The 16,839-nt window shown below is 39.5% G+C and overlaps 1 protein-coding gene across 1 annotated transcript in view; it reads left to right on the plus strand.

Moving 5' to 3' along the window:
- The window catches only part of NFKB2 (nuclear factor kappa B subunit 2), a 34,329-nt gene continuing 17,490 nt past the window's right edge, over positions 1-16,839 (plus strand). The window contains exons 1-10 of the mRNA XM_015824101.1: positions 1-54; positions 771-839; positions 1,941-2,019; positions 2,205-2,245; positions 2,521-2,619; positions 4,158-4,309; positions 7,006-7,112; positions 13,901-14,062; positions 15,750-15,854; positions 16,615-16,700. Coding sequence (XP_015679587.1) covers positions 816-839; positions 1,941-2,019; positions 2,205-2,245; positions 2,521-2,619; positions 4,158-4,309; positions 7,006-7,112; positions 13,901-14,062; positions 15,750-15,854; positions 16,615-16,700 — 855 coding nt within the window. The 5' untranslated portion in view covers positions 1-54; positions 771-815. The remainder of the gene's footprint in view (positions 55-770; positions 840-1,940; positions 2,020-2,204; positions 2,246-2,520; positions 2,620-4,157; positions 4,310-7,005; positions 7,113-13,900; positions 14,063-15,749; positions 15,855-16,614; positions 16,701-16,839) is intronic.

A 16,839-nucleotide genomic window follows, 5' to 3' on the forward strand; every position in this document is an offset into this window, starting at 1 on the left:
GGCCGGGGAAGTCTGGCCTCAAGGATGGCAGAGCGGTTTGGGGACAAATGGTTGGTGAGTAGCGGCAACGGCCGGACCTTATTCTATCCTGTCCTTTCAAGCCGACCTTTAGTTTCTCCTCAGGACAGGGGCCTTCAAAGTTGGCCCTTTTATGACTTGTGGCTGGCTGAGGAATTCTGGGAGTTGAAGTCCACAAGTCATAAAAGGGCCAACTTTGAAGGCCCCTGGCCTTAGGGTTTCTCCGAAGAGACTTCCATTTCCCGGGGGAAGCGCTTCTCCTCCTCCTCCTCCTCCCCGAACGAGCATAACCAACCACGTGCGGATCTGACGCCGGTCGCAATGCTAGCACGGGAAGTTTCCCACGACGCCAGAATCAGCAGGCGGGGCAAAGCTGACCTCGCTCGCTGGAGAAGACGAGGCGGCCCCCGGGTCTACCCCCCCGCTCCTTCCCTCCTTCCCTCCCCGGAAGACTTGGGAGCGCTTCTCCATCTCCCAACCGCGCTTTCCTTGCCCGGCCCGCAAGAGGGCCTGGAGATGAGCAAAGGCAGGCTGGCTGGAAGGCGGAAGAAGCCGCGAGAAAAGCGAGCAGAGCCTGCCTTCTTCTGTCCCTCCCTCTCTTGGGCTTTGCTGGGTTTCTAGGGACTTTCCAGCCCTGCTACCTTGCCCGCCCAGTTTCCCCTAAGTTTCTTTTGGCGGCGGCGGCGGCAGCACAAGGGTGTTGCTTGGTTTTGATTTGTAAAGATCCTCGGTCTGTCCTGTTTCTTTCGCAGAGCCGGGTTGCCGATTCCGTGATCACAAGCTAGAAAAGATCCTCCATGGATGGCGAAGGCTATCCCGCGGTGAGTCTCCCCCGTTGCCTGGAAAGTTCCCCTCCCTCCTTGTAATTCACTTGGAATTTGCGATCCGGCTGAAAATCGGGGCCTCCTTTTCTTGCCCTTGCCTTCCAAGTTCTCCGTCTCCCAAGTTTGTTACCTTTTGGGATCCTGTACTTTGGAAGGCTTAAAATGTGTTTGGTTTATGTTTATTTAGATTTGTATACCGCCCTGTCTCCCTTAAGGGGACTCAGGGCGGTGAACAGGCGATGATAAAAATCACAATAAATATCTGTTCTGAAATCAAATGAAATAAATAAAGGCCCGCTCTAAAATACCCCCTATAAAAACCTATGCTAAAAACGACAACAACAAAAGTTGTCTTGTCTGCCTTGGTTACCGGTTGGGCCCCAAGGCAAGCAAAATATGCATTATATACAGCAGTCCTTCCGTAACAAAGTGCTACCAAAAAAAAAGGAATAGCTGGGATTTGTGTTCTCTGTTGTACAACCGTCTATCAATATATAAAAACGATTGATTTCGTATGTGAAGTAAAGTGAGGCTTAAGCAATAAAAAAAAAAGAATAGCTGCTCTGTTGTACAACACCGTCTATCAATATGTAAAAATGATTGATTTCATATGTGAAGTAAGGTGAGGCTTAAGCAATAATGGGGCAAATGCTTGTTTTTTCTTTTCTTTTCCCCAAACAACTTAATTGTAGATATCATTCTCATATTTGCCTTCTTCCCGATGAGAAGTATGTCCTAAGAAACTTAAATCTAACATTCTTGTTTAGGTATTTATTGGATTTGGGGGTTGCCTGACTTTAAAGAGTGGTGCCTACAGATTTAAAGTGCATCTATTTATGTGAATTGTAGCCTTCCATCGGTACAGAGGGTTGAATGGGAGTGTTCTTTGCTGTCAGATGCTCAGGAGACCTTGCCTTAGATAAGTTGATTTTTGTTCTCAGTGTTTTCATTTAGCTGTCACTTAGTAGTGGAGACTTAATGTAGATTCCTGTTGACTGTCTACATTATTTATAATCTGTATAAACGCTATGTCTGTAATGCTTTCAATCATCTGGGAGTTAAGGCTTCCTTTGTTCTTTGATCCTTGTTTGTATGCAGTGCTTAGATGGGATAGACTATGACGATTTTCAGTTTGGGGCTCATTTGATTGAGCAGAAAGAGCTGTTCATGGAGACAGGTAAGGAACTTTTTGGTTAAGTTATGTGTCCTGAGGGATGTGGAACTATAGATAACGGAGGGAAGGAGCTAATTTTCTGCTTCCGTGTGTTTTATTAATAATGTTCCTCTTAAATTGTATTACGTTGTATTTATAAGTATTTAATATTGAGATACTCTGAATATCATCTTGTTTGTTTGTTTTAGTTGAAGGCCCATTTCTCACTATAATCGAACAGCCAAAACAGGTAAGGATTTTCTAAGGATATATATATATAGCTCATGGTTGAACTGTGGATTCACAGCGTTGAACTTTGTGTTCTCTGAGCTTATTTGTTTGCAGAAGTTTTGTTACCACACTAGGTAACAACTTCAGTGTAGTTTTGTAATGCCTGCAAACAAACGACCAAGCTCAGAGAGCACCAAGGACTCCATCTATAGTCTATTATAGGCAAACTTTTTCTGATTTTTCTGGGGTTTTTTTCTGATGGAATGGCTTTGCTTGAATTATCATTTTTGGCAGCGAGGTTTCCGGTTCCGTTATGGCTGTGAAGGGCCCTCGCATGGTGGGCTACCTGGAGCATCTAGTGAAAAGGGACACAAGACTTATCCCACTGTCAAGGTGAGTAACACGTTCATTTATTTATCATGTTTTATGAAAAAAACTTTTTTAAAAAAAGAGTACTCTCCATTGCCTTTTCTGTCTTTAGAAAAAGTTAGGTTTTTTTTTTAGTAGTCTTATTATTTGGTACATATTTTGGTACATATTTTGTTTGGACTTTCTAATTAATTAAGATACAGCACAGAAGGTCAGTAAAGTAATTATTTTTGATACACATTGCAATACTTTTAAGTTTTCATAACGTTATTCCTGGTTGTTATAGATAACTGACAGAAGATAACTGACTGAAGTAAATTCATTTATGTTTGCAGTGTTACTCTTGGGCCTTAAATCTATTGCTTCCTGTTGGCTTTTGATTCCAGAGCAACTGAACATTTGTTCTGTAGGAATAGAAAATTTTGATTTGGCTTAATTCTACACTAGGCTGGTCTTAATACAATAGATAGAGAGTGCCCAGGAATAAAAAGGAAGAGCATGATGTGAAACCGTGATTATCATGGTATATTTTATCCTTAGGGTTAAAGGGTACAATTCTTTTCGAACCTGTATTTTGCATTCAGAACTCTAAGTGAATTATTTAGTTAATTAATCTTGGTTCCTTTGGTATGGGATCTAAATATCAAAATAATAAGATTAGGTTCAAATAGAATAGAAACTTTATTGCCATTTTAAATGTACACTAAGTGTACATACATTAAAATGAAATTTCATTGCATTCAGCTCTCTTTTTTTAATTTTTAAAATTAAATATTTTTTAAAATCAAGTTAGGATCAATTTTTTAAAAACTTGTATTTCAATTTGTGTTGTTTGCTTCAGAAAATTCCTCAAAGCCAGCTGGGTGGAGTGCAACAAGAATTAAATATAAAAGAAGTTTAAATTTTCTGGCTAAAACATAATTGTATATTAGATTAAACTAAAATCAAGAAAATGTACTATGCGAATGTATGGAATTAACCAGGTTGAAAAGACCACCTGCTTCTATCCATAAGTAATTTCATTTTCACCTAATGCGAGCAGATAAGCAAGCCAGATAAACTAAGATATTTATTATATTCAAACAATTTATCAGTAAAAATAGCTTTTTTGAGGTACACTAAATCAGACTTTTGAAATTAGTTATTTCATTGTGCTATTTTTATCTCGTTGCTTACTTCTTTCATAACATGAACTACCCAGAGTTACTTTGGGTACTTATTTAATAAATAAAACAAAAATAATAAAATATTATGGCTTACTAAGTTAAGATTCATTGCATGTTTGCTGTAGGCAAATATGATCAATAGTGTCATATGGTCTGAATTGCTATTAGTGGCTATGGATATAAACAATGTTCTAAAACTGACTTTTGTTTCTAGCTATTTAAAGGCTATTGTAGTCTGTGTTAATGAAACTTGATAGGCTTGTATCATGAGCGTAAATTAATTCAGTATAAATTATATGTGGCAATATTTCTTTTTAAAGTTCCACAGGCATTTGAAGAATGAGTGTTTCATAGAAAGGTGGTGTTGATGTCATTTTGTATAATTTTTATTGGCAGATCTCTAATTACACTGGACTGGCTAGGATAGAGGTGGACTTGGTGACACACACTGATCCTCCACAAGTGCATGCTCACAGTCTTGTGGGAAAACAGTGTAATGAAGCTGGCAACTGCATTGTGATGGTGGGCCCAAAGGACATGACTGCCCAGTATGTATGACTTACTGATGAAGGAATGATGGTGGGGTTCAAAAGGCAAGACCTATTTCATGATAGCATTTTGTTTCATTTGTTAGATTGGATGGGTTGCAGTATCTTATTTAATGAAAGCTGAAGCTTTCTGCCATTTGGAAAATTCAGCAGAAATATATAATTCCATTGTGGGAAACATTGTGTTTTCTTTGTATGAAAAGGAGTGGTGGCTATAGAGCAGGCATGTCAAACTCGCGACGTCACGTGACGTCGCACGACGTATCGCGACTTTTCCCTCATTGCCAGCAATAGGATGGGTGCAGTTTCGGCGTGATGCATCCGGCCCGCGGGCCAACAGTTTGACACGCCTGCTATAGAGAAACCATACAGTGTACAAGTGTATTGAAACGTGTTTTCAGAGGACAAGCTTTAATACTTGGGTATTCTCTCTGTAAAGCTTCACTCACACCATCCATTCAGATTGAGCAAGTAGTTGGCTAGATGCTACAGATAGTCCTCATTTAGTGACTGCCTTGTTTAATTTGCAATTACAGTAGTAATAAAAAGTCACTTTACAACAAGTCCTTACATTTACGACTGTCAAGCTCCGGCTGAAAAGCCCAGCTAAGAAAAACACCAGAGCCATTGTGTCCTCTAATGTAAACTTTATTAAGCAATATCATACAGGTAGGATTAAAGTGAAAGCTAGCTCTGAAGCTGGGAAGCAGTTAATGAAAAGAATGAATCTTCTCCTCCCCTTACTGACAGTTCAGGTCACATTGTCCAATACATCTCCCAGTAGTTATTATGAGAAGAAACTTTAGTTCGCCAAAATAACTCTTCGGGTCTCACGATGATAATCCAAAGTCCCGTTCCCCCCCCCCCAGATCTTCACCCCATCTCCCTCTTCTCTCTGTAGGCAAGCTAGAAGCACACAGCGGCCCTAAGGGCAGTAGGTTTCAGCTTGATACAGGTGTATAAAGCAAAGGAAAGCTGAAGTAAGATCATAAGCATAATTGTATTTTTACTTAGTGACCACTTTGCTTAATGACCATATTGCTAAATTGTAGTCACTAAATGAGGATTATCTGTAGTATTATGGAAGGTTTCTAAATAAAAAAATTAAATTATATGTGTGTATATGTGTATGTGTGTGTATATATACACACACACACAGATACATACATACATACATACATATATATACATACATACATACATATGTATGTAATTTAGTTTTAGATACTTAAGAATAGAATGCAGGGAAAAAAGGAGACAGAAAGAGATTTACAAACTGTAAAAATTAGCTAGGAATTTACAGAATGTTAAGGGGAAAAAACACATTTATTGTATTAGCAACATTAAAACAATGTATTAAATAGCCTTATAAGAATTTGGCACTTTAAAAATATTGACTACTGTTGAATAAGAGATTAGTATATTATGAGTGAAAATAACGTACTATATAAATAATAATTTGAGATTTAGCTTACTAATAAAAACAGCCGCAACAATAACAATAATCAAATAATAAGAATTAAGTTCTAGCTAATCTGAAACTGCCATTAATTTTATGACCAGTGAGACAGAACATTTTAAAATCTTACTTTAAGAGAAACCTAAATTTTGGATGTTGCAGAATTTTATGTCCTGAATTATATTCTACAAGCAGTTTCCAAATAAAGAGTATAAGATTAATTTTTTTAAATATGAAGATATTTTTTTGATGTTTATGTTCGGTGCCAGTTTTGATGGTCTAACACAGGGGTGTTAAACTGCCGGCCCACGGGCCGGACGTGTCACGCAGAAACCGCACCCACCCCATTGCCAGCAATGGCAAAACAGTCCCGATACGTTGCGCGACGTCACATGACGTCGCGAGTTTGACATGTCTGGTCTAACAGTTTTTTGCTATAGTTTCTAGTTCTAATCCTTTTGGCCATCTGTAGGTGGCTTTTGATAACATATTATAAATCAGTCAAAATTCCAATAGTTTAAGCAAACATCAGAAAATCCACATTTTTGTAATGGATATTATGCAAATCATTGGCATGTTTGCTTGTTGGCGGTTAGCAAGAGAAATGCAAATGTGTGATATTAAAAGTTCATATATACATTAATATGTATTAACTGGCGGTGGCTAATTAACATGGAAAATCTGCATTATGGTAAATGAAGATATCAGCTTGTTTACAACTGCTGTTAAAACATCATTAAGAAGCAAATAAAGGAACCAGTATAAAGTTTGATAACTGTAACTAATAAAAAAAAACAACAGCCCAGAGTTGAAAAAGATGCGGTAAAAGGCAACTACATATCAATTTATTCCTGTTCCAATTTTCAAGCCCCTGTTCATTCACTGAAATTAAATTAAGGGGAGCTTTATGATCAGTAAAAGTAAGCCCATCATTTGCATAGACCAGAGTTAAATTTGGTATCACCTGCATGGTTTTAAAAAGATGGAGCATTGGGCTTTACTGCTCCCCTATCAGTTCTTTTTTAGCTCCCTAGTGCCTTTGGGTTGCTGCTATGTGATATACATGTTTCCCTCAATAATGATACGAAAAACTCTATTTTTTAAATGTTTGGAGATTTGCCTTGTTTTTTAACATGCTCATCTCAGTACCAGTGTCTAGAATTTGAGCGGGTTGCTGCCCACCTAGCCATTGTGATTGTTGCGGCAGTGCAGTAGAGGATAATTTGTCTTTTATCAGATTTAATAACCTAGGTGTGCTCCATGTGACTAAGAAAAACATGATGGAAGTCATCAAGGAGAAACTGCAGAAGCAAAAGATGCGAAACAGAGCACAACCTCTGACAGGTAAGTTTGAGCAGAAAACAAAAGCTTGGGGAAGACGGATTCTAGATAATGGTCCATGGTCTTCTCTTTTACCCTCATAGAACGGGTGCTTGTGGGCAGTAGGCAGTAATGGTTAAACTGAGACAATCTATGCATTATTTATTCTACGCTTGTTAGCAGTCCTCTATTGCAGGGCTTTTCAACCAGTGGTACGGGTAGCACCTGGGGTACATTGGCACCTGGCAGGTGGTACGCGACCATCCTAGAAAAGTGGTAGTGGGCGAGGGGAATGAGCTGAACCGGTGGCAGCACTGCACAAGCCTGAGCGAGAGATGGCTGGGGCTGTAGGGCTGTCAGGGCTCAGCAGAAGTGCCAGGATCAGCGCCAGGCTCCAGCTGGAGCTCGGCGCTGATCCTGGTGCTTCTGCTGAGCCTTGAAGAAGCACCAATCAGCTGGAATGTTGCCTTATCTCCAGGGTCTTGTGATTTACATTCAGATGCTTGGCAACTGATTCATATTTATGACGGTCACAGTGTCCCAGGGTCATGTGAAGTGATCAAAATCTGCTGCAACCACCCAGCAGACGGGGGGGGGAATAAAAACCAAATCCCCCCCCCGCTGCCAATCCCCAACAGAAATGTTCAAACAATGAAAACCTCGGACAGGAGGAAGAGCTCCGCTGGGTGGGCAGGCAGGTGTCTTGCTCGGCTGTCCCTTGGGGGGCACTTTTTCAGTGCCATTGTAACTTTGAACAGTCACTAAGCGAACTGTTGTAAGTCGAGGACTACTTGTACTTCATCACTTTTTTCCTTTTTTGGGGGGGGTCTTCAAGTTTTTGACACCTTGCTAGGCGACTGGTGGTACTCGGATATTGCCGTATCCTAAAAGTGGGTGAAAAGGTTGAAAAGCCCTGGTCTATTGGACCTTGCATGGAATAAAAACATTGATCATAAAACATTTTTCTTGTCAGGTATTCTTCACAAGTTACCTCTCCCTCTCCCTCTCTCTCCCTCCCTCCCTCCCTCCCTCCCCCCTCTCCCTCCCTCCCTTCTTNCCCTCTCTCTCTCTCTCCCTCTCTCTCTCTCTCTCTCTCTCTCTCTCTCTCTCACACACACACACACACACACACACACACACACACACACACACACAGAGAATTCTACAGGGTGATCTGATCATTATGATTTTACCAAGGAAAATGTTTACACTTGTTCAAAGTGAAACTGGTTGTTCCTTGGGCAGAAATGAGAGATCAATTGCTTTACCAATATGAGTAATACATAACATTTGAGAGAAGGTTATTTAACTCAGGAAGTTCCAAGTTGCTGCTTCTGAATTGTTCTGAACTGCTTCCATGTGGGTTTGAAACCTGGGGGTACCTGACAGAGCCAGTGCAAAAAAAGGAAAAATGGAAATGGAAAATTTAGCTAAGGAAAAACCATGAAAGGAAAAGACAGAACAGCACTGAAAATAAAAAAATAAAATAGCATATGAAAGCTCAACCTCAGCAACTCCTTTTAGTGCCCAAACTGTTATAAAGGAGTGGCATTGTTGAGGTTTTGTAAAGTGCATTTTTCTTTTCTTTCATAAGTAAAACTGTATTTCAGAGCAAAGCATTTCTTGTGGCCTTAGTTTCTCTTTAGTTGGGAATCTTACAACAACCTTATTTTGCATGAGGGTTGAAAAAGTTATGTAAGCTCTTTGAATGCTTAAAAAACTGATTTTGACTTTTTATTAGGAGGTGGAATCTACTTAAGATTGTAGTAGGTAATAATAACAATAACAATTAACAATAATAATAGCTCAGTCAGCCATATGTTCAGACTGGATTTGGCATTTTTGTCTACCTATCGAGTCCTTACTAAGGACTTGGAATAGGCAGATATGGATGTTGGATGGTGTTACAGATATCATTGCAGGATGGAAAGTGTCCCCAGTAAAGCCACCTTTTGTAATTGATTGATGGTGAATTTGTCAATGCCAGTGGTGTTCAAATGGTGCTCCAGTTGTTTTGGGATTGCATCCAAGGTGTCTATTACTATTGGTACTACCCTTGCTTGCCTTTGACACAGTCGTTCTATTTCTATTTGTAAGTCTTTGTATTTTGTTATCTTCTTCAGTTCTTTCTCTTCTCTTCTGCTGTCTCCAAGTAGTGCCATGCCCAGACTTTTTTTGTCTTTCTTACGACAGTTGTTAAGTCCAGGGTGTTATGTGGCAGGTGCCTGTCTGTTTGAATTCTAAAGTCCCAGAGCAATTTAACTTCTTCATTTTCTATGACTTTCTCTATTTTATGGTCCCACCAGTTCTTGCTTGCAGGCAAATGATATTTCTTGCAGATCTTCCAATGCACTATTGTTGCTACTTTGTCATAACGCTGCTTGTAGTTAGTGTGGGCTATCTTCTTGCAGCAGCTTACCAGGTGGTCCACTGTTGCATCAGCTTCTTTGAATAGGCGGCACTTACTGTCTGTTCCTGTCTTCTCAATTCTAGCTTTGTATGCATTTGTCCTTAAGGCTTGGTCTTGTGCAGCCAGAATTAGTCCCTCGGTCTCCTTCTTCAGCTTTCCTGCTCTTAGCCATTGCCGGGTCTTGTTATTATCTGCTTTCCCTGATAGTTTGTTAATGTACTGGCCATGTAGTGCTTTGTCTTCCCATGCCTTCATTCTGTTCTACATTTGTCTTTCTTGTAGGCCAGTTTCGTCTCTCCAGTAGTCAGTAAGCCTTCCTGGCATACTAACTTCAGGGCATCTTCTTCACTGTCATTCAGACATTCTTCCAAAGCCCTTTTTCTTCTTCAACCATCTGATGTACTTGCAACAATCCACACCCATCTATTTGCCTTGGTAGATAGAATCTGTCAATGTCACTTCGTGGATGAAGGGCATGATTCATTGTCATTATTTTTCTGGTCTTCCTATCCATTGCTTTTAGTTCTGCTTGAGTCCAGTCCACTATTCCAGCTGTGTATCTAATGACTGGAATTGCCCAGGTGTGGTTTTGATGATATATCCTCCATTGAGTTTGGACTTTAAGAACTTTTTCATTCTCTTGATGTATTCACCTCTAATCTTTTTCTTGACTTCAGTGTGCTTGATGTTGTCAACTTGAAGGGATACCCAGGTATTTGTAGTAATCATCCTCATCCCGACTCTTAATGTTATTTTCATGGGGCATCTTGATTCCTTCAGTTTTCACTATTTTGCCTTGTTTAATATTGAGTGTGGCATGTTTGTCCAATCTAAACACTATTGCAATATATTGGCTATATATACAAATATTGTTGAGCAACGATTCTGTTTCAGATGGTGTTTTTCCATACAGCTTCAGATCATCCATGTAAAGGAGATGGGATAATCTGGGAGATATTTTTGATGTTTGATAGCCACGGCCTGAGTTATTCAGTATGGTTGACAGGAAACAGTGCAGTGACAAATAGTAGTGGTGATACTGAATCACCTTGAAATATTCCTCTCTTGATATTAACCTCTCCCAGTCTCTCACCATTGACCCACAACTGTGTCTTCCATTCTGCCCTCGATCTTTGCACCAAGTTTCTGATGTTTCTACTGACCTCTGTTATTTCTAGACACTTGATTATCCAGTCATGTGGCAGAGAATTTAATGCTTTTTTGTAGTCAATCCATGCTACATTTAGGTTGGTCTTCCTTCTCTTGCAGTTTTCCAAAATCATCTTGTCAATGAGGAATTGATCTTTTGTTCCTTGGCTATTGGGGCAGTTTCCTTTCTGCTCAGGTGGAAAGAGATTGTTTTCAACTAGATGCTGTTAGACTGCATTAGCTATCACACCAGTTAGCAATTTGAAAATTGTTGGTAAGCAAGTAATTGGCTTGTAGTTGCCTGGTGCTGCCCCTTTTGCTGGATTTTTCATTATCGGGTACGTTAGCCACTCTTCAATTTCATCTCCTTGTAGTATGTTGTTAAACTGTTGGGCAACGAATGAGTATAGACCAGTTAGATGTTTCAACCAAAAACCATGCAGCTCGTCTTCACCTAGTGCTGACCAATTCTTGATCTTCCTTGCTCTTTTCTCTACCATTTCAGCTGTTGTTACTAGTTCTTTCATTTTAACTTATTTTTTATTCTTATCCACCTCTTAGCCAAGCTGCGTCCTTGTTGTATTTCTTTGGGTTATTCGATATCTGTGCCCAGAACTGCACTGTTTCTTCCTTCTCAGGTACTGACTGATTCACTGCAGTTTCTCCATTGATGGATTGGTAGAAACGTTTCTGATTGGATTGAAATGGCTCCAAGACGGATATTAAACGTTAAGCTCGAAGCATAAACGACTAGAAGAACCGATATCGACAATAAACGACGAAATAATAAAGGTCACGAAGGAACTAGAAAGAACAAAGATTCACCATAAAGAACTAATCTATAAGAAACCAGAAGAACAAGAAGTCAAAGAAAAGCAAATAGACAAGATCGAACGAACTAAGACTACAACCTTATTGCTGATCTTATTTTCCAGTCTAATCTTTCATTTTTGTGGGACACTGTTTGGTTTTTTCTTCTTCTTTGCATCCTAAGTATTCAGTTATAACTGCAGCTGTGCTGTACATTAGTTGGTTTGTTTCTTGCAATAAGTTGGTGCTTATACTTCATATTGCAGTATTTGCATCTTTTAATGCTTGTGCTAGTTGTTTCTTTGGAATAAGCGTCAATGCAGGCAGCCTTATTCTGATGTTTTTGTGCTGTGATAGATGCTCAGTTATTCTTTGTTTCAATTCTTTTACTTCTTTAGTTAGAGGGCTTTGTTCTTCCTGAGGCAGAGGAGAGGGTGCCTGTTTCCCATGAAAACAGTTGTATATCTCTACTGGATTCCTCTACTGCCAACTCCCCCTGATTTGCCTCTACGTTCTGAGTTGTTTCTGTCAAGGCTTTGATTTCTTTGCCCTGGGTGAACCTTTGCAGTTCTTCTAATTCTGCCTCTGTGAATCCTTTATTTCGTCTTATAAATTGACATTGATCTGCTAGGCCCTGTTCTGTTATTTCTGATTCTGGTTGTTGCTCTTTCCAGAACTGGTGCATTCATTTCAAATATCCTCTTCTTGTTGGACTTGATCTGTAATAACAGATCATTGTTCTTTGTTTTCAATCACTGTATATTTGCAACAAAGTACGTATAGTCAAGGCCATGGTTTTCCCAGTTGCAATGTATGGCTGTGAAAGTTGGACCATAAGAAAGGCTGAGAATTGAGGCCTTTGAATTATGGTGCTGGAGAAGACTCCTGCGAGTCCCCTGGACTGCAAGGCAATCAAACCGGTCAGTCCTAGAGGAGAACAACCCCGACTGCTCTTTAGAAGGCCAGATCCTGAAGTTGAAACTCAAATACTTTGGCCACCTAATGAGAAGGAAGGACTCAATGGAGAAGAGCCTAATGCTGGGAAAGATTGAGGGCAATAGAATAAGGGGACAACAGAGAATGAGGGGGTTGGATGGAGTCACTTGAAGCAGTAGGCGTGAGCTTAAACGGACTCCAGAAAATGGTAGAGGACAGGAAGGCCTGGAGGAACGTTGTCCATGGGGTCGCGATGAATCAGACACGACTTCGCAATTAACAACAACAATATTTGCAATGGGTAAACACCTTTTCTTCCAGTAGTTCTGCAGCTGGTTGCTCAGCCAACAGTCCTGAGTCCTGTAGCCCATTTTTTACCAGATATCTAGGAACTCCAACATCTGTTGTGGACCTTGTTAACCTGGGTGACATCCGAGCTGGTATGGATGGCTTTTTGAAATTTACATATTTTTTATGGGAGAGACACTCTTTGTCTGACTCCTCTGATGAGACCTGTCCAGTATGGTTGAACCTCTGGCATAGCTCTCATCTTCCTCAGAGCACACAAGCCCCACAACCACGTCAAGGTAGTGTCTCACTGGGGGATGATGGTGAAGATGATTCCAGCGTAATCCTAGGTTTCATTAACAGAATCACGATCCCATGAACTATTAGTACCCCTTAATAAAGCCTTAGTAAGATCACGCTTAGAATACTGCATCCAGTTTTGGTCACCCTATTATAAAAAAGATGTAAAGACTTTGGAAAGAGTGCACAAAAGAGCAGTAAAGATAATTAGGGGACTGGAGGCTAAAATGTGTAAAGATTAGTTGCAGGAATTGGATTTATCTAGTCTAGTGAAAAGGATTGAGGTGACATGATAATAGTGTTCCAATATTTGAGGGGCTGCCACAAAGAAGAGGGAGTCAAGCTATTTTCCAAGCACCAGAAGGCAAGACAAGAAACAATGGATGGAAACTAATCAAGGAGAGAAGCAACCTAGAACTAAAGAGAAATCTCCTAACAGTGAGAACAATTAACCAGTGAAATTATTTGCCTTCAGAAGTTGTGCGTGCTCCATCACTGGAGGACTTTAAGAAAAGACTGGACAGCCACTTGTCTGGAATGGTATATGATCTCCTGCTTGAACAGGAGTGTTGGACTAAAAGATCTTTTCCAACTCTCTTTTTCTCTTAATTTATTTCAGTCTGAATTAATATAACCTACTACAATTTCAAGTAGATTGTAAATAGAACATAGCAAACTATTTCCGCTCACTATCGGTTCTACATTACATAGGGAAGAAGTATGAATATTAGAATTTGCTAGTTGTTGAAAAATGTTCATCTGAGATTGGGAGAGTGGGAACAATTAATTAAGGTTAATTTTTTAAAAAATACTGTATTCAGATGTATATTTTATGTGTGATTTTAGTATCCAGAGGAAATTTTGGTTTGATGTGGATGCTGGACTGTTTGTAAGATTTATAACTTTGCATCTATTTTAGCAGAATCTGAACAAGAATTGATTGATCAAGAGGCAAAAGAGTTGAAGAAGACAATGGATCTCAGCATTGTTCGTTTACGCTTCAATGCCTATCTTCGCGATAGTAGTGGAAACTTCACTTTAGCATTAAATTCTGTTATTTCCGACCCCATTCATGATAGCAGTAAGTTTTACTTTTGATCCATAGCTGTATTTGACATGGTTTAGGGGTACCTACCATAATATATTTCTGATTTGGATTTGGCAGGATTGCACACGTATATTTGTGAGGACTTTGCAGTATTCATATTTTTACAGCCTTATTGTAAGGCTGCTGTAAAATGTACACAAAAAAGCTAGATCTTGCTATATACCCAGATTGTGATGATTTTTCTATCTGCCATGAAGATAAAAAGCCTAATATTAGTACATATTTTTGAGAGGAGTTTGCTAGATTTCTTACATGGCTCTGATCCTTTGTGGGTCCAATGAATATTGTATTTTCTCCTCTGTCATGCCCAGCTAGAATGGGGAGCTCATGGATTAAATGCAGTCCCATTTTTGTGATCTCTGGAGACTCCCATGTCATATTTCCACAATTTAGCAGCAAAACAATTCAGTGTTTGGTTTTTTTTGACAATTTAACAATAACATTAGCACTTAGACTTATATACTACTTTACCATGCTTTACAGCTCTCTCTAAGTGGTTTACAGAGTTAGCGTATTGCCTCCAACAATCTGGGTTCTCATTTTATCAACCTTGGAAGGGTGGAAGGCTGAGTCAACCTTGAGCTGGTGAGAACTGAGCTGCTGGCAGCCAGCAAAATTAGCCTGCAATACTGCATTCTAAGCATCGCCTTTAAGATATTTAAGATATAAAATGCATATAACTTGCACAAGCTATTTTCATAGCCCTCAGATTCCTAAAAATTTTCAATCTTATCCAGTGGATTTCACTGATAGGAATCTTAGAGCTTTCAAATGGTAGTACAGGTAGTCCCCGGTTAACTGTAATAATTGAGACTGGGAATTCCATCGCTAAGTGACAGTTGTAAAGTGCAATGTGAAGCAATAGGATAGGAAAAAAGAGGACGCCTTGTAGTTCCTAGAAGGAAATTAAAACTGTGTGACTTCCCTTTTTCTTTTTGTTAAATGAAGTATATTTGCAAGGCGAATCATTTTGCATCTGTTTGTTTGAGTAGCCATGTCTGCTGATAGAAATCTGAGAGGTCCATGCATGGAATTAGTATATTCCAGGGGTAGACAACCTTGGCTCTTTTATGACTGGTGGACTTCAACTCCCAGAATTCCTGAGCCAGCCATGCTGAGGGGAAAGGGAGAGGTTTCCAAGCTGAGCCATGCTGGCTCAGGAATCCTGGGAGTTGAAGTCCACAAGTCATAAAAGAGCCAAGGTGGCCTACCCCTAGACTATATCCCCAGAGATAAAAAGTTCTTGATTTGTTCCATCTCTTGAGGAAAATTTGTACTCTGGAAAATAAATAATACCATAAATGATGGCTTGTGACCATAAGACTTTTTCTTTCAGGCCTTAAATGACAAGTTCCTTTATACTGATCTTCATATCAGAGTTTTGACAGAAGAGTTTCATATTTTTTTTAATATTTTATTTTTAAATTTTTTGGAATTGGTAGGATTTTCTTGCTTCCTTCTGAATGTGTCCAGAGCCTACCACAAAAATAGCAATGAAATAGCAATCTTTCTGCTCGTGTTCTACATTCTTCACTGTTTATTAAAATTAGCCAAAATTATGATCCTTATAATGACTCCATCGTCTAGTACATTTTCATAGTTTTACAATTGTTCCAGAAACAATTTTATATATCTGTGAGGGGTTTTTTTTATTCTACAGAATCTCCTGGAGCTTCCAATTTAAAAATATCTCGGATGGATAAGACGGCAGGCTCAGTGCGAGGTGGAGATGAAGTATATTTGCTGTGTGATAAAGTCCAGAAAGGTAAGTACCATATCTAATCCTGCTTATTTTTTTGGCATTGTACTTTCACTTCTGAAATAGATACAAAAATGTTATTTTTTTTTAGAAACATGCATTTGATTTCCTTTGTCCTTGAGAATGAAATCCATTTCCAAAATGTATTAGGCTCATTTTTTTGCCCTCATCTAGTCTACCACTACATTTGTCTTAACTTGCATGATGTGGAGAAACACTACTAGAAGTCATCAATTACCTGATAGCATCTCACCCAATATCTCCCTAATTTTTACGATTGACAATATATGATAAATTTAGCAAGCGCAAAAGAATTGAGTCCTTTGAACTATGGTGCTGGAGAAGACTCCTGCGAGTCTCCTGGACTGCAAGGCGATCAAATCGGTCAGTCCTAGAGGAGATCAACCCTGCTGCTCTTTAGAAGACCAGATCCTGAAGTTGAAACTCAAGGACTTTGGCCACCTAATGAGAAGGAAGGACTCACTGGAGAAGAGCAAAATGCTGGGAAAGACTGAGGGCAATAGAAGAAGGGGATGACAGAGAATGAGGGGGCTGGATGGAGTCACTGAAGCAGTAGGCATGAGCTTAAATGGACTCCAGAAGATGGTAGAGGACAGGAAGGCCTGGAGTTGTCCATGGGGTCGCGATGGGTCGGACACGACTTTGCAACTAACAACAACAAGTAATATAATAGTGAATGGGACAAAGTGGGGTTGCGATGAGTATTAATAGTCCAATGTTACCATTGTTTTGCCTCCTCTGTTAGATGATATTGAGGTGCGTTTTTATGAAGATGATGAGAATGGTTGGCAGGCCTTTGGAGATTTCTCCCCCACAGATGTGCATAAACAGGTATTGATTGATTGAATCATGAGAGCCAGTTTGAATGGTAGACTAAAGACTTATAAAAAATCTGTAGTTTTGATTCTGTAGAGTGACTTTTTGTATTGCAGTAGATCAAAGACATTTTGTTTTGTTACATTGTAATCCA

The sequence above is a fragment of the Protobothrops mucrosquamatus genome, unplaced genomic scaffold (assembly GCF_001527695.2).
Source record: "Protobothrops mucrosquamatus isolate PMUCROS unplaced genomic scaffold, P.Mucros_1.0 scaffold2116, whole genome shotgun sequence".
Classification (NCBI taxonomy): domain Eukaryota; kingdom Metazoa; phylum Chordata; class Lepidosauria; order Squamata; family Viperidae; genus Protobothrops; species Protobothrops mucrosquamatus.